General features: G+C 41.4%; 1 protein-coding gene and 1 long non-coding RNA gene across 2 annotated transcripts in view; one reads left to right on the top strand and one right to left on the bottom strand.

The window, feature by feature from the left end:
- CFAP58 (cilia and flagella associated protein 58) overlaps positions 1 to 10,500 on the bottom strand; it is a 63,586-nt gene extending 53,086 nt beyond the window's left edge. The window contains exons 1-3 of the mRNA XM_065670709.1: positions 10,492 to 10,500; positions 6,744 to 7,019; positions 1,695 to 1,843 (exon numbers count right to left, since the gene is read on the bottom strand). Of these exons, the coding sequence (XP_065526781.1) occupies positions 1,695 to 1,843; positions 6,744 to 7,019; positions 10,492 to 10,500 (434 nt within the window). The remainder of the gene's footprint in view (positions 1 to 1,694; positions 1,844 to 6,743; positions 7,020 to 10,491) is intronic.
- A 117-nt stretch (positions 10,501 to 10,617) lies between these two features.
- LOC136011295 (uncharacterized) lies at positions 10,618 to 14,711 on the top strand. Its single transcript, XR_010611314.1, has 3 exons — positions 10,618 to 10,748; positions 12,272 to 12,368; positions 13,833 to 14,711. It is a non-coding gene; the product is annotated as an uncharacterized LOC136011295 (long non-coding RNA).
- Positions 14,712 to 18,205: the final 3,494 nt, after the last annotated feature.

The raw sequence follows: 18,205 nt of genomic DNA, 5'->3' as shown, positions 1-18,205 counted from the left end.
TCCTTTTGGATTAAGGCTCTACTGGTCAATTGAGTTATACACTGTCTGTCGTCACTGTAGCCACCCTCAGCATAGGTAGCCTTAAAAGCTAACCTAGTCCAATAAATCACTCTTTCTTGTAATATCACATCCTTATGGGTATGAAGAAACCCTCAGTTTCCCAAAAAGGTAACAGGGAACAAAATTCCTTCTTCTCTGCCTATTGCAAAATTACTCAGGGACCAAATATGTCACATTATTGTAACCAGTCTCTCTGCAGATTACCTGACTGGGCACCTAATTAGGGTATGTCTTACAGTACCTAATGTAAGAATAAACCAGACTCCCTCTTTGGACACATTTTCAGTCTAAAAGAAAGTCCAAGCAGTGTGGGTTCAAGCTCAACCTTCAAAACCAGCCTATAGTTCTAAAAGACTACAGCACTTTCAGCCTCATAGGGCCGAAAACCTCCAGAGGAGTTGTCTGGCCCTGGCCTTGTCACTGGACAAAGTATTTAAGCACGGAACTAGCAGGAAATACAGAAGGAACTTTAAGAAGCGATTTTAAGTAGGCAGGTCTCAAGCAGCCTGCGCAGCAGCTGGAAATGGTGGGCAGCAGCTGGAAACGGTAAGCAGCTCCTGGCTCTTGCAGGAAAATGCTACAAGCAGCCAGAGAGCTGCTTTTAGAGAGAGTTATACTGGGGGAAGGCTTAATGACCAAGCTTTTAGATCCAAGGAAACCTGTTACACAGGCCCAGAACATTTCAGGGACAAAAGGTGAAGGAGTGGATTTTTCATGCATTCAGGTGGTTTATGTGCTAGCACATTCCTTGGGAGGGAAATGTCTGAGCACACTAAAGGCCTTACTCACAGACACGAGTCTTGTTTATGCGCCCTGGATACACAGTGCATGGGGAGATAAGCATGGCCCATACATATCCTGAATGCTTAACATAAATACCTTATACAGTGAGAGAATTTCAGCCCAGAACCAGCCAGGTGAAGCATCAGCAATCTCCACAGAAAGTGCACAAGTCAATATATTTATCTCATCTTTGAGTTTAGACTTAAACTTACAGCATAAACACAGTCTGAGGATTTGATACTACAAACACTAACTTTTAGAGGACTTCTGAGCAGCTCCTGAAGTTCATTATTATTTGTGTGCTGTAGCAGCCAGAGGCTCCACCTGACACTAAGTCCCTCTATGCATAGATGCTCAGTAGAAAAAATCCATAGTCTTGAAAGTATGTAAATATAAAATACAAACAAGAATACAAACAATAATAACTGTTTGTAACAAAGCTGGGAATAGAAATAAAGTCTCCTGCTTCCTTGACTTATCTACTTGACCCTGCTGCCATCACATGTAAAAATCTTGACAGGATCCTAATCTCAAAGACAGAGTATGCTGAAATCCTACTCAGATAAAACAATATGACAGATACTGAGAAAGTGCATAATATTGATTTTTATTTGAACTCCCAGATTAATCCAACACTGAATGAACTTGCTCAGAGCCTGATTCTGTACTTGCTTACTGCATGCACATGTAGACCAATAAATGTGCAGTCCTGAGAAAAGTAAAAGGCAGGAAAGACCTCTCTTTCTGTTTCCCAGTGTCTTTGTAGTGTGTAAACGGCTAACCAGAACAGAATGCAGTGTAGAATGACAGAAAATCAGATTAGGATTTCCCCCTCGCTGAGGAAAACTTACTTGTGATCTTGTCCTAGGGATGCTTCAGATCCTTGCTCCACTGAACTACTTAGGCGTGCAATTTCCTCTTGCAGTGAAGCAATCTTCTCCTTTGCTCTCTGCTCCTTTTCATAGGCTATATCCACCATTTTCCAGGCCTTGTCAATCTCCTAGGAATGAAATTGAAAACAATTGCACAAATTAAATTGTGTTGAAAATGAACAACAAATTAATTGCCTTGCATTTTAGTTAATTAAGAAAATGGATTTTCATGCCTTTTCATGCTTAGATTCACAAAAGTTTTCCTTATTAGTTGCCTTTTCTTTTGGATAAGGGCATAGCAAATATTTTGAGCCATACAGACTATGTCAATTTACACCACAAAAGCTTTAATACATTTTCTTTAACACACAGATCTGAACATTATCAAATCTCACTCTACAAGGTTATGGCCATGTCAGACCCACTAGTACCCAAAAATTTACAGAAAATTCAGTGCCCACAAAGGTACTATCTACTTAAATGGCTCACTTATGTCTGTACAAATCTTATTAGATGTTATGACAATGAACATTCAATTTAATTAGGATGAGAAAAAGATGGTACTCTGGGCTTTTCTCTCCCTTTGTTCATTTTCATCTGTGAGGACCTAGTGTATTTTTATTTTAACTGTATATTTAGACAAGCTATAATTCTTAGGCCAAATTTCAGCACATAGAATTACTTGAATGACAGACTCATGAGCCTCTCACAAGCCCGGGGCTGATACCCACAAACAGGATAGAAGAGGATAGGGGAACAGGGTTCACTCAAATCTTTTAACTTCCTCTGTATCTCTCTCCTTTGAATCAGATCCTTAAGAGTCACAGAGCAGGCTTATTCCTTGCCAGGTTTAAACCAAGCTCTTACCAGTTCTAGAATCCTGTGCTAAAAAAAAAATGCATAAATTCAGAAAGTGACTGGACTGGAAGAAAAGTTCCCAAAGACTCAGTAAATAATGAAGACACTGCTTGTGACACTAGAAGTCCCTGAGCTGCAAATCACAGCATGATGTCCTCTCTCATGCTCTTTTCCTGGCTGGCTCCTAGTGGAGTCCTTGACTTGATGGACATGTACAGATTTAGACTCCTAGTGTGGCTGTGTGGCTCTATATTAGCTCTAGGGTCTCCCTAAGCAGAGCCAGATAGAAGCATCATTACATCAGGCCATACTATGCCTTTCAAGTCTTATTTGCATCATATGAAAATGGAACAGGGAAAAAAATTTAAAACACCTCCACAATGAAGTATGTAAAATAATTTCATTTATATCAGATGGTTTACAGCAGTTCTTTATTGAAATTAACATATCTGGTTCTAAAAGAACCCCATGTAACATTAAACTCAAAATTATGACACCTATACTGTGGTATATTGTTAATATATTTACCGAACTCTTTAAAATCAAATGTAGTACTTAGCTGTTTACTGCCTAAATTAAAAATTGAAGCTATTAAACTGGCAGAAGTAACAGGCTACTAGAATTTGCTGAAAAGATAACACAAAATGTAACATCTGCGGCCTCTTCAAACTGGAAAGGGAATACATTTTCCTTTTATTTACCCAACTAGTTCAGCATATCCAAATTTGAGAAGCCATCTGGAACTTAAAGATCAGGAATGTTTGCTCTTCTTTTTTTTTTCCCACCCTATTAAACAGTTAGGCAGCGGACTTTACTTGTTCAGAAATTCTGAAGGAGATTATAGTCAATTAAATTCACTACCTAAAACCAGTATTTTCATTACTCAGTACATTACTTAGCTCAAAACGTAGTTTAAAAGATGTGCTTTTCACTTCTGCACCAAGCATAATTAAACAGGTTTAAATATTAAAGTAAACTTTTGGTTTATATATTTTGAGTTCTAATTTCCATTCAAATGCAGCAATGATCACACAGAAAGTATTAAGTATCATCTGGTAAATATTAAATTTTCCATTCATTATTATCTTACATAAAAATGTTCAATTATGAAATTGAAATAAATGCACACTAGGCTGAAATAACAGCATGAAGATATAGTATATCATCTTGACTGGCAGAATAGCATAAAATATAACTGTAAATAAACATGTTTCAGATTTGCCAACCAATAAGAGGCAACCAACCTTTCTCTAGAAAAATGCAAATGGAAAATAAGATTAAAGCTGATTACTTAAATCAAAGCTTCCTGCTGGCTGATTAGACTGTGATTAAAATTGGTGAATTAAATCATTACGATTGGAGTTTTGGGGGATAGAACTGGTGAATAAAATCAATATGACCTCTGAGAGGTCTTACTGGCTTCAGCAAGTATTTTATTCTGGTGAATATTCACAACAGCAATCACTGAAGTCAGTGAGGCCATTCAGATAAGCAGTGATTTCAGATCATCCCAAGCTGTCCTTTTTGAACTTTGTCTTGCTTTTGATGGGTAAAAACAATTTTATTGAATTTATATTGATAAAACCAATTTTGATCAATAAAGTTAGCAGGCACAGATGGTGGCCTCATTAATAAGCAAAATGTAAATAAGAATTTGCTACAGACTTTAGCATCAGCAAAACTGGGCTTCTCTGTTTCTTGGTCGTGTCTTTTACCTGGAATAGTGGATCAGCTGATTGCTTTCTTTAATTTCAAACATAAAGAGAAGGAAAATTTTGATGGTGGAAGCCTTCATTGCAAAAATATCCACATTATTACTCAGTGGAGAGGGGAACTGAAAGAATGCAGTTTGTCAGCATCACAGTGTAAGGTAGGTAGGCAACATGCATTGTTGGGTAGGTAACACACATGCAACTTGTGTATAATTGAAGACAGAAGTCCACTGGATGTTTGCAGTTAGAATCATTCAAAAGTTTTGTGGAGAAGGACTGGAACTCTGGAAACTGTGATTCAGAAATGTGACAGCCTTAATTTTTTTTCATTAAGTACCCCAAAAGATCACACCAGTTTCACTGCTCAGAAACTGAGAATTACTGAAATGCTTTCTTAGTATATTGGATTGATACCCCTGGAAATTGAAAACTTGGTGATTCCAAGCTGGGTAATACAAGCTCCTATAAATTCCCATTCTAGCATTCTTCCCATGGAGCCTTGTGGATCAGTGTCCCTATCAATGAAAAAAGAGAACTGTATTCCCTTCGTGTTCAGCTTGACCCTTTACTCCTTTGATGACTGTAAACAGCAGACTGTTGCATCCAGTTTATTAAAACTATAAACCAGAGCACTGAGCAATCATCATACAGTTAACAGCCATCAATTATTAGTGACCTGGGTGCTACCAGCCACTGATCTGTGTGGTTAACCCCTGTCCCTAAACAATCCTAGTGATTACAACTAGGCTTCACATGGAGAAAAATTTTGCTTCTGCAACTTGTATTTGTATATGAAACAATGACCTAAAAGAGGAAAGTTTTATACCTGCAACCCTGATGATCCATCAGATCACCAAGATTTAGGGCCTTAATTTGAAGGAGCTATTCCACTTTGACAGGAACAGCCCCACCAGGGTTCTCCCAGCATTTATAAATAATGAAACAGAGGAACAGACTGCTTGTTTAACTTAGCACTGAAGAATATTATCTTTGCTATTTTATCACTTGAACTTGCCTCATCACTTGCCTTGGGCACTCGCAAAGCACATTGTTTGAACATTAGTAAAATTGTAGTGAAATACTACAGCTGTAATGGAACTTCCCTTCAGAAAGGAGAATAATGTGAAATATGGGGGTTACAGCAAACAGACCCCCAAAACATGACATTTAAACATTTTAAACAACATCCAAATAATTCCTGAACATTTAAGGGGAAAATTAATCCTCATAATCAAACTGATAATGTGTCAGTGCTCTTTACTTGGCCCACAGAAAATCACTAGAACTGATAATCTTGCCCGAGCTCCAAATCAGCGGCTGAAATTGGAAAGGCTCTTATTTTTCCTACTCTTCCCCTCCTCAGTTTTATGACATTACTAAGACAATGTTTCCTCAGCTTGGGAACATCTTGAAGGATTGCCTCTGCTACTGTACACACTCAGAGTATTGCCATGTAATACCAGAAAGTAAATTAGAAGGATCATTGTGATTCCTGACACCCTCCTACCAGGTTTTGCTTAGCAGCAGTGAAAAACAAGATTTTCTATACAGTTTTCCTCCTTCTCTTGGAGCAGTACCACAGGCTTGTGAGCTGCAGCCACAGGATGACAGCATGCTATTTAATAATTATAAGGACAAGAAACTTCACTTCAAAGAACTTCTATTTATGTAGTGCTCATAGACCACTCTGGATTGTTACACTGAATTTATTTTACTGGAACCAACCACTTGATTGTAAGGCATTGAGGTTTCTCAATTAACTGCTAAATTAAAGCCTAAGTTTTTAAACTATCAGAAGGGAAAGTGTCAAACATACAGTCTTCTGATCATTTGTCAGCTTTATGTTTCTGCTAGTCAAACCTCATTGCAAGGCTAAAAATGTTGACTGTTTTTACTGAGTGAAACACTCTGATTTGACAGAGTTCAAATCAATAACAAAGAACACCTCAGACTCAACTGGTAAAATCACATTGAAATGCTGTAAAGGATCTCTATTAAAAACAAAAAAAAAAAAGTTGTGAAACATTTACTTCTGTGAGTTGACGGCACTTCCCTGGTCTACAATCTGTATTTCAGCAAGTAAGTAATTTTTTTTAATGTTCTGGCAGCAGCTGACATCCAAGCAGCCCTTCAGAAATGGTAACGAATCAAAACCTGTATATTAAGTTGAAAATGTGCTATTTTACAAAGGGAAAATTTAAACAAAATTATTAGTACCGGAAAGCTGATAAAGTTGGTTTAGTGCAAATAAACACAGAATTTGACTGAGACAGAATTTGCTGAAGAAACAAAGCAACTGATTGCAAAGCAGAGGGTAAAGAACTGGAGATGCCAGCTCTATAGTTAGTCCTCCAGCTAGTTCTCTACATAAAAGAAAGTGTTCTTGTAGATGGATTTCTTACTATCATGCTTGTCTTTACCAGTTTCAGATCATTTTTAATTCTATTCAAAATGTTACCGTCTTCATTGATGATATAGTTCTCCGATCATCTTTAGAGAGCTTTGTGAGAGCAGCTACTTTAGATGAATTCACCACAAGCTCAGCATTCAGGTTCCTGCATTCCTCCATGAGACGCTTTTCATTGTCATGAGACTTCTTCAGAACAGTATGGAGCTTCTCATATTCTATTCGGAATTTTTCCAGAGCTTTATCTCCCTTAAGGTGATTGATGACATCTTGGAAGTCTTTCTCCAGTGCTTCAAATGTACTTTCATCTAGATATGGTTTGCAAGACTGAATGAAATAAAAGAGATAATCAGCAAATAGGAGGAATGGAACATTTCACGACCCCATGTCATGGCTTAACCCCAGCCTGCAACTAAGTACCACACAGTGCTCACTCACTCCCCACCATCCCAGTGGGATGGGAAGGCAAATCAGAAAAAGGTAAGATAAGATAAAAGCAGTTTAATATTTGAAATAAAGTAAATAATAATAATAATATAAAAGGAAAAACAGAGGAATCAAATCCAATACACACAACACAACAGCTCACCACCTGCTGACCAATACCCATCCTGTACCCAAGCAGTGACTGATGGCTCCCAGACAGCTCCCCTCAGTTTCTATACTAAGCATGACTCTCTGTGGTATGGAATATCCCTTTGGTTAGTTCAGGTCATCTGTCCTGGCTGTTTTCCCTTCCATTTCTTGTGCCCCTCCTCACTGGAAGAAGAGAGACTGAAAAGTCCTTGATTTAGGGTAAGCAGTAATGTGGAACAACTAAAGCATCACTGTGTTATCAACATCATTATCATAGTAAATCCAAAACACAGCACTGTATCAGCTACCAAGAAGAAAATTAACACAGCTGAAATGAGGACACCCCAGAATATAAAAAGACAAGATACTGAATGTGTAACAGCTGTTAAGAAATCATAACAAAATTTTCTGGAATAACAGTTCTCTTACTAGCATATGATACACATATTGCAGGCTATTTTTCAAACAGATCTCCCCCGATTTTAATGAAACATCTTGTGCTTTAACAGCATTGAGTATCATAACTACTTTAAAGATAGGGCTGTAAAACATCATTGTGATAGTATTTGAATAAGATGTCAACTATTCAGGAAGCCCAGTATTTTAGCCTCAATTCTTCCCAGTTCTCTACACCTAAAGTCTGATGACTTTACGCTTTCTATGGAGACAGTGCCAGCAAACCACTTGCAGATAAGCATGTCTGAAAGCTCCAGTAATGCCAGTGCATGCCAATTCTTCCTCTGTAGCAACTCACAGAATTACAGAATCATAGCATGGTTTGGGTTGGAAGATCATCCAGTTCCAACCCCCCTCCCATGGGCACGGACACCTCCCATTAGACCAACTTGCTCCAAGTCCTGTCCAACATGGCCTTGAGCACTTCCAGAGATGAGGCATCCACAGCTTCTCTGGGCAACCTGTGCCAGCACCTCACAGGGAAGAATTTTTAATCTAGCTCAGTTCTAACACCAGATTTTGCCAGCTTTGTTGCTGGACACCAAGTTCCACCAGTATTTTCCAAAACAGCTTAAAATAAGCCTCCATTATAGCCTTCAGAAGAACACAATCATACCAAAAGGCAGCAGTATGGCAACTTCTTTGGAGTTAGCATGATCTGCTAAGCAGCAAGGTGAATCAGCCCAGAGGATGCATCATGCTGCCACAGGTACATTGCTGCCATTACTCAAGCTTGATCAAAACTGACTGGAACATCTCCATACTGTGAAATTGAAGTCTAGTTGTATCTTTACAACCATACCTCTGAGGTGGACTCGCTTGGATACACAAATAGATCTCCTGGTGGCGCTGGCTCCAGATGTATGGCAAGCCCACCTCACAGAGGACAGGCAAGGAGATGCACAGCTCAGCCTTAGAAATCTGCCCTTATATAGAATCATAGAATCATAGAATAGTTAGGGTTGGAAAGGACCTCAGGATCATCTAGTTCCAACCCCTCTGCCATGGGCAGGGACACCTCACACTAAACCATCCCACACAAGGCTTCATCCAACCTGGCCTTGAACACCGCCAGGGATGGAGCACTCACAACCTCCCTGGGCAACCGATTCCAGTGTCTCACCACCCTAACAGGAAAGAATTTCCTCCTTATATCCAATCTAAACTTCCCCTGTTTAAGTTTTAACCCATTACCCCTTGTCCTGTCACTACAGTCCCTGACGAAGAGTCCCTCCCCAGCATCCCTATAGGCCCCCTTCAGGTACTGGAAGGCTGCTATGAGGTCCTCACGCAGCCTTCTCTTCTCCAGGCTGAACAGCCCCAACTTCCTCAGCCTGTCTTCATATGGGAGGTGCTCCAGTCCCCTGATCATCCTTGTGGCCCTCCTCTGGACTTGTTCCAGCAGTTCCATGTCCTTTTTATGTTGAGGACACCAGAACTGCACACAATACTCCAGGTGAGGTCTCACAAGAGCAGAGTAGAGGGGCAGGATCACCTCCTTCGACCTGCTGGTCACGCTGCTTTTGATGCAGCCCAGGATACGGTTAGCTTTCTGGGCTGCGAGCGCACACTGAAGCCGGCTCATGTTCATTTTCTCATCGACCAGCACCCCCAAGTCCTTCTCCGCAGGGCCGCTCTGAATCTCTTCTTTGCCCAGTCTGTAGCTGTGCCTGGGATTGCTCCGACCCAGGTGTAGGACCTTGAACTTCATAAGGTTGGCATCAGCCCACCTCACAAGCGGGTCAAGGTCCCTCTGGATGGCATCCCTTCCCTCCAGCATATCAACCGGACCACACAGCTTGGTGTCATTGGCAAACTTGCTGAGGGCGCACTCAATCCCACTGTCCATGTCAGCGATGAGGATGTTAAACAAGACCGGTCCCAACACCGATCCCTGAGGGACACCACTCGTTACTGGTCTCCAGCCGGACATCAAGCCATCGGACATATCTGCCCCCCCAAAAGCAATAGACTGCTGTTTCAAGAATGGTTCAGGCCCTTACTCACTATTTGAACATAAATGGCTTAAATGTGGGAATTTTCAAAATTAAAAAAGTCTAAAAGCAAAACAACATGCTTATTTCATGTTTGGGAGGAAAGGGAGGGGAATATGTAAGTTCATGCTACCTGGAAAACCTGAAATTAAAAGGGTAAAAACACACCTTTATAATTGAAAGGTCATGCTATGAGACACATTGAGGCAGAGGCACTGGTTGCAAATCCCTGATCCCTGCCAGGGCCCTTATTTGAGGGATTGTGTTTTGTTTTTCTGTCAGAAACGTCAATGTAAAACAGCAAAGGCAACTCGAATGTTGAACCCTGGGCTGCTGCGGGCATGGAAGGGCGATCTGCCTAACATGGACAAAGCTTAGTGTGTAACCCCTCCAAACCTGCTGTGACGCTCACAGCAATTCATTTGGGCTGCTTCTCATTTCACCTTCCTCTCAAGCATCAATCCTTCAGTTCTGACCTCGTTTACATTTGTGATCATAATTGGTTTTAAAAGAAGAGCAGTAACAGCATATGGGGCAAGGGAATTACACCCGCAATCTTAAAAGCAGCGTTACTACAATTTAAGTGTTACTACTGCCTTGTACCAGTAGCCTGATTACTCCTACTTTGAACACAGGACATAACTGAGCTCTGCTCACAGAAATAACTCGGGGCTGAAGTATGGTACATAGATCCAGACGGTACACAGACGATGTTGCTGGGCTTATTCGGAGGTACAAAAGACGGGCGGGGAGAGGAGGGTGAGGGGGCTCACCTCAGCCATGCTGCCGGAGGGCGCGGGCGGTGAGGACCGGGGTCGCGGTCGGGGCCGGAGGTACCGCGGCCCGAAGCCGCGGAGGTACAGAAGCCGCCACGCAGTATCGTAGCAACGGCGGCGGGCGGGGCCGGGCGGGCCGTTGGGGCCCATGGAACGGGGAGCAGGGTCGGGGCCCTGAGAGTTCCGAATAGCCGCTTGGAGAAGCCCGTCGCAAGTGCCCTCAAGGCACGGAGGTAGGCAGGGTCCTGTGGAAGGTGAGGAAAGAGGGTTTGTGCGGGGTTGGGTCACAAATTGCTTTTAGAGCATGGTTTCTGCCATTTCGTTGCACCTGACTATTCACACTAGCGTGCCTGTGCAGTGATTTTGTACAAAGCACAGTGTAGAAGAACAGGACAGTGGCTCTGCACTTCCAGAGATGCGCTAAAGCATCGGCTGCTGTGCTCGCTCTGCTCCCTGCTAACCCCTGAAATAGCTGGCTTTATCTGTGGAGCCACAGTTCCATCTGGTAGCTTTTCTAGAGCAGGGAAAGTATTGCACCACGTATACACTTCCTAGCTGAATGGATGTTAGTTACGACCTTAAAGTACCACTCAAAACTAATAATGATGGCAAAAACCTTCTTCTTTTCCTGGTTTAATGAAGCCTGAATTGTAACACTTCATTTTAGTGATTACATGGCAAAATAGACAATTTCAAATGAATGCTTTCAAATGGTTTGATTTTGCCATCAGAACTGGAGAATCACAAATATTTTCTAAAATAGTCGCTATATGTATGATTTAATTTACAAAATATCCTACACACTGAAACATAGTTCAAATCATTTCAAAGCACGCTTCTAATAAAAAAATCAATAAAGTTCCTTTTCTAAATTTTGAACTCTTTTTTTTCCTCATTTCCTTCTGTACTGATGTTTCTTATGAAATAAAATCACTAGGAAGATGATCATGATAAATTCCTTGATTCTAGGATTTCAGATTCTGAAGAGGACCAAACTTTCACACCTTTAAAATAAAACAGCTGCAGGTGTAAATAAATATCACAGAACCATAGAAGAGCTAGGGTTGGAAAGGACCTTAAGACCATGAAGTTCCAACCCCCCTGCCATAGGCAGGAATGCCTCACTCTAAACCATGTCACCTAAGGCTCTGAACACCGCCAGGGATGGAGCATTCACAACTTCCTTGGGCAACCCATTCCGGTGCCTCACCACCCTTACAGTAAAAAACTTCTTCCTTATATCCAGTCTAAACTTCCCCTGTTTAAGTTTGAACCCATTACCCCTTGTCCTGTCACTACAGTCCCTAACGAAGAGTCCACCCCCAGCATCCCTATAGTCCCCCTTCAGATACTGGAAGGCTGCTATATCAAAGGTATGATTTTAATGTTGCTATCAAAATACTGCTGGAGGAAGTGGATATGCTCAGAATTTAAATAAATAAATAAATAAATATATGATAAACACAAAACCCTTCAATTTCACATCTTAAATATGTAACCCTGATATTTATTATACTCTTTCTTACACCTTTAACAACAAAACAGGAGTGGAAACTTACGAAGGGAAGTGATTACCTTTGTGCTTTAGCTTCGTGTTTGTGTTTCTGAGTAACAGCATGAATGTGTCCAAAACCAGTGCCTATTTATTCCCACGAGGCATTCCCATGAGTTTCCTGATATACTGGAAAGTATCCTTATTGCCAGGGGAATGAACTAGATGACCTTTGAAAGTCCCTTCCAACCCAACTATTCTGTGATTCTATTCTACGTTTTTCAGACTTCTGGTGATCTGTGTCCTGTGAGACCCTCTAAGGGTGACTGTAAAGGCTGTTCTTCAAGACAAGTGTCATTTGAGCTAAATTCATTCAAATCTGGTAAGTTCACCATCATGGTAGCTGCACCTCTATCTGCAGTGCAGACATAGTAGGATGACTGTGTTAGGAGTCTGTGATAAAGCCATGCTAAAGCCCTTTTTTGATAAGCCAGTCACCATGCCTTAAAACATCACAACTCACACTGTATAGGTTTAAGTGCAACCAGGACACAAATCTGTGGCAAGACTCAAATATTTACTTTTAATTAATTGTGCAGCAAACCTACAGAATGTCTCAGCAGGTTCACGCCTGAGAAGCTGGTCTAACATCAGGGCTTCTGACCTTAGCAAGTATTATCTGTAGCCTGGGACCATCAGGAAGGTGGAAATAACCACAGCAGCCATCCTACAATAGTGCTGTGACTGTCATGGCTGTAAATGATGCACTCATGTCATAGAGTGAACCTCTAGACAAAGTGAAGCTCTGGAAGTGGAATCACTTTTTAATGCCCCCTTTTAAGCTAATCTTACATTCCCAGCTCTGGAAAAACTTTTCTGCTAGTCAGTGCAAAAAAAACTCTTACAGCCACAAAGGAAGGGGAAAAAAAAAAAGATAAATCACCTTAAAAAAAAAAACAAATAAATCTCCATTAACAGCAGGGACAAGGCAGACCCAGAAAGTTTCAGCTCATTGAAAAGGCTGTTATTTATTTCCCTGAGTGTCTGACTTCGTTCAAGAGATACCCATACTGTATGGTAAACAAGCAGAATCACCTGCTGCATGAGTGAGTTTTGCATCAGTGGGGTATGTTTGTGTTTGTACAGAAAGGGTTACTAGAGAAGAAATGTTTGCTCACTGATTTATTTGAGATCACAACCCCCAGGCAGTTAATTTAATGCATGTTTTAAACTGTAGTGGCATGAAAATGATAAGCCATCACTTCCTGACTGAAAGGATTTATGGGCTACTGCAGAGTTATATATAAATAGAGTCAAATCTTATCATAACGTCACCCAGGAGAATGCAAGAAATTTGGAGCAAGGACCATGACAGTACATGTCTTCTGGACAGTGTAAAATAAACCTTGTGGACACTGGAAAGTAACAATAAGAAGAACTGATAAAGGAAAGCTCGGGGTGGGGGGGAGGGTGTGTGAAGTATGCTTCCTTCCACACCACGCTGTTGTAAGGAAGGACATCGCTAGGTGGCACCCCACCACCACAGTGGTTTGAAAAACTGCCCCCCCGGAACAACTACTTTCAGCCCGTCAAGCTTTTCTGGTTTAGAAATGTATTACAAATGTTAATTACTACATGAAGACACAATGGTTGGGTGAACATGTGTTCATGGATAAGGTCCTCTGCATATAGTTTTTCTCCGTTTACTCAGATAATCTCATCAATGGGATATTACAACTAAGGAAAGCAAAATTTGCCAATTTACTAACATGACAATATAATTTTATATATATTATTACAGATATGATATATACGTACCTAACTGAAAGTCTTGTAATTTCCCCAGTGATATGGAAATCCATCACAACCTCACAGCCTCAAGCACCAGTGATGCTGCAGACACTGTCTGTGGGCCGATACCCTGTGACGTATCCTGGAAGCCAGTCTGCCTTCCCAGTTACATCACTTTTGCAGTATTAAAAGGAACAAGAGCTTACTAAAATGCTTCTTTTTCTCCAGTGACAAAGAAATACTATGCAGTCCTCAATTACTTAATTATCTGACATTTTTACTACACCCTTTTTGAACATCCTCTCCTCCTGTTATTCTCCAACTTACTGATAGGTTTATAATGTGAACAGTCATTCAGTTTAAATTGGATTGAGGCTTTCTACTTTGTTCATAAAGATCATGCAACAGATCTGAAATAGCTGTAACCTTTGATCATGTCTTGCATGAGAGTTGAGCCAATGATCTCAAGAGGAAGAAACATTACCATTTCATAAAAAGTTAAATCATTTTAATTAATAGAAACACCCAAATAAAGAGCTCAGTTCTGAGACGAAAGCTAAAGTTGACAAGCAGTTTGCATATAATGTACAATTACATGCTCTACATAAAATAGATGACAAATATGGAAAGCAACTAAAATTAAGTCAGTAATCCTGGAACTAAACTGGACTTGTCACTCCCCACATGGCTTGAAACTGCAGAAGTTTTCTTTCACAGTTTTTCCTCCCCATTCTGCAATGAGGATTACAATGGCCTGCCATGCTTGTTAGAAAATTTCTCCCTTTTACCCTTCTCCCATCCAAACACAGGGATTCTCAAGACTGGAGGAAAAGCAGCACTCTGTGGATCCCCATCACTGTTACTGCCCACCAGCAGCATTATGGTTTATGCTACTGATCTGACCTACAGCTTTGGAGAGTGACAGGGGGAGTGAGGGGGGAAACTTCCTCCTATGTATTTGGAGGCATAGTCTGCTAGAAGTGACCTCCTACCATCCTGGCTGCCCAGCATTATTACTTCTTAGAAAGGTTATTAAGGAAAGCCTACAAGGTAACATAAACACACTTGGTGCTGTACAGCACTAGGATCTTCAGTGAACGACTTCCATTACCTGCTTACCAGTTCTGATCCATGGCTGCCTTCCCAATCATGAACATTTGGGTATATTTGAAAATGAGCTTAAAATATGTCGTATGACACATGTTCATTAGCAGAAACAACTTCCGCCCGTGCTTTCCAACAGCTTTTCAGCAGCAGAATCCAGGCCCTAATCTCTGATTCCTGTTTCCCTGTTATTTGTCACCCTTTTAATTCTCAACCACCAAATCTTCCCTTCTGAAAATTTGTCTGGCATCTTGCACTACTCGACACTTGAGTCCTCTGGGAGGAAGAGGCTATTAAAAAAAAAAAATCTTAATACCCAAGGAAGGCTATAGAAATCACAGAGATTTAAGATGTTCATAAGGTCAGGTGTAACGGGGTAGATGGAGACACCATATGGTGAGCTGTGAGGAGGTAACTCCATCTCCCTGCATGTTTCCTTGCACAGTAACTATGAGGTGTGAAATATTCATGGGTGGAGAGGAGTCCCCTGCTCCCTTCTCTCTTTGGTCTGCTCATGTTCCTGCTGTGCTGGATCACACTGAGCTGTACCTGTTAGAAAACTGTCCTGCTGCAGTCTCTCTAAGGCTCACACAAACACTTGCAGTCTAAAAGGCCCCAGCAAGGCCTGACTCCAGCAAGATTATCATTCCTGCTTTCTCTGTGTTAAATGTCAATGTGATCCCTCTCTGTGCTCCAGGTTGGCAGCCATCTCCTGTGTTCCTTGCAAAGGGGACAGATGGTAGCTGTACTAAAACCTGTTTCACTGCTGCCTACCCATGGCCTCTCTATTGTATTCCTATTCTCTCTGTAGATCTTGCAAGATGACTTTTTTATTTACTACTTGCTATAGTTAAATGAATATTGCTAGTTTTGTAATGGCTTAGAAATACTAGTGGAAAGAATAAAATAATTCCTCTATCTTCTAACATGTCTGAAAGCAGCCGAGAAAAATGCCTAGAATTTAGAATCATAGAATCATAGAACAGTTAGGGTTGGAAAGGACCTCAAGATCATCTAGTTCCAACCCCTCTGCCATGGGCAGGGACACCTCAAACTAAACCATCCCACACAAGGCTTCATCCAACCTGGCCTTGAACACTGCCAGGGATGGAGCACTCACAACCTCCCTGGGCAACCGATTCCAGTGTCTCACCACCCTAACAGGAAAGAATTTCCTCCTTATATCCAATCTAAACTTCCCCTGTTTAAGTTTTAACCCATTACCCCTTGTCCTGTTACTACAGTCCCTGACGAAGAGTCCCTCCCCAGCATCCCTATAGGCCCCCTTCAGGTATTGGAAGGCTGCTATGAGGTCTCCACGCAGCCTTCTCTTCTCCAGGCTGAACAGCCCCAACTTCCTCAGCCTGTCTTCATACGGGAGGTGCTCCAGTCCCCTGATCATCCTCGTGGCCCTCCTCTGGACTTGTTCCAGCAGTTCCATGTCCTTTTTATGTTGAGGACACCAGAACTGCACACAATACTCCAGGTGAGGTCTCACAAGAGCAAAGTAGAGGGGCAGGATCACCTCCTTCGACCTGCTGGTCACGCTCCTTTTGATGCAGCCCAGGATAACACTCAGGCCAAACCTCGATCTTGACCTGCTCCTGCTGATGGGATCTTAGAGTCCATTTTAGAAATAATATTATATCTCCTTTCTGCTGCAGTAGCAGTCACATCACAGAGCCACAGATTATGTCCCAGTGTGAGAGGAACTGTAGTACTGTTACTCCACTGGTCACAGCTTCAGGTCCTGGCCAACATCTAAGTAAGGCTAGCGGAGCTTGGCTCATTATCAAATAAATTACTACCTTTAGCAAGATAATGATCTTAAGCCTTCTGCAGTGCAGCAGTACTCAAACAATGAATCATGTGCTGGAGCTGTCAGGATATGTGCTTCTAGCTTTCCCTCCTCTTTCAAACTGCTGAACTGCATCAAAAAACCTAATACAAATCAAATTGAATGTGTCTTGGTTTGACTTTTCCATTTACATGTATCGTATTGTTATCATAATTTTATACCATCTTAGGTTGCACAGAAAGTAGATCCTGAATGGGATGGTGGATTTGTAATATAATCTGTTGGGATGTGAGCCTTTCTTTGAAAAATGTTCAGGCTTTATCCCTGTATCCTACAGAAATTTTGCAGATGAATGTAAATTATAGTCACTGTAACCTATAGTGATTTGTATTGTTCAATGTGTGTGTGTGTGTGTACATATATATATATATACATGGCCAGAATCAGTAATTACTACCTTGTCAGGCTTTATGCAGCTGATATTTAATAGATATTTTACTTCGGCTTAGGTGATGAATAGCTGTGATCTTGGAGAAGGAGCTGTGTTCTCTCCTGCTGCTGCTGTTAAGTTCCCAGAGGAAATAAATAATGCACCAAGACAGGCTGAGTCCTGCAGCACAGAAGCAGGGAAATTCCAGCTCTTGCTAGAGATGATTTTCATAGATTATGGCATAATGAGAAAGGAATGTACTAACAACACCCAGGTTGCCAATAAACCTGAGTAAACTTGATTCAGACACTGAGGAAGTAATACCCATATGCACACATTTACAAACACAAACCCTTTGAATAACATTAAAACTGTTACTAATTCAATAAGGACTTCAGGAAATTCAAAGAACGGGCCGACTTAACAGTCCCAGTTATTACTCAGCAGCAAGACAGCTCCGATGCAAAGCTGCACTACTGCATTTACCTGGTGCCCTCTCGATACTGCAGATTGTTAGTGCAATCTGACACACAGATTGTCTCTCACCTCAGCACATGTCCACCACCTGAGCTTAACAAAAATAAAATCAAAGCACAAGTGTGGAGAACATACAACATGCCATACCAGTGGTAATGTAAGACAGTTGTTGCAATGCTGTGAAAAGAGGAAGGTTGAAATAAAGGGATCTATAGGTCCCCTAAACTGGATCATAGAATCACGGAATGGTTTGGGTTGGAAGGGGCCTTAAAGATCATCGAATTCCAGCCTCCTGCCACAGGCAGGGTCACCTTCCACTAGATCAGGTTGCTCCAAGCCCCGTCCAACCTGACCGTGAACACTGCCAGGGATGGGGCAGCCACAGCTTCCCTGGGCAACTTCTACCAGGGACTTACCACCCTCACAGTAAAAAACTTCTTCCTAATATCTAATCTAAATCTACCCTCTTTCGGTTTAAAGCCATTCCACCTTGTCCTATCACTGTTGCTCTTATAAAGCATCCCTCTCCGGATTGCTTGTAGGCTCCCTTTGGGTACTGGAAGGCTGCTCTAAGGTCTCCCTGAAGTCTTCTCCAGGCTGAACAACCCCAAATCTCTCA

Source organism: Lathamus discolor, chromosome 3, assembly GCF_037157495.1.
Source record: "Lathamus discolor isolate bLatDis1 chromosome 3, bLatDis1.hap1, whole genome shotgun sequence".
Taxonomy (NCBI): Eukaryota; Metazoa; Chordata; class Aves; order Psittaciformes; family Psittacidae; genus Lathamus; species Lathamus discolor.
This window is presented reverse-complemented; position numbering and strand designations above follow the sequence as displayed.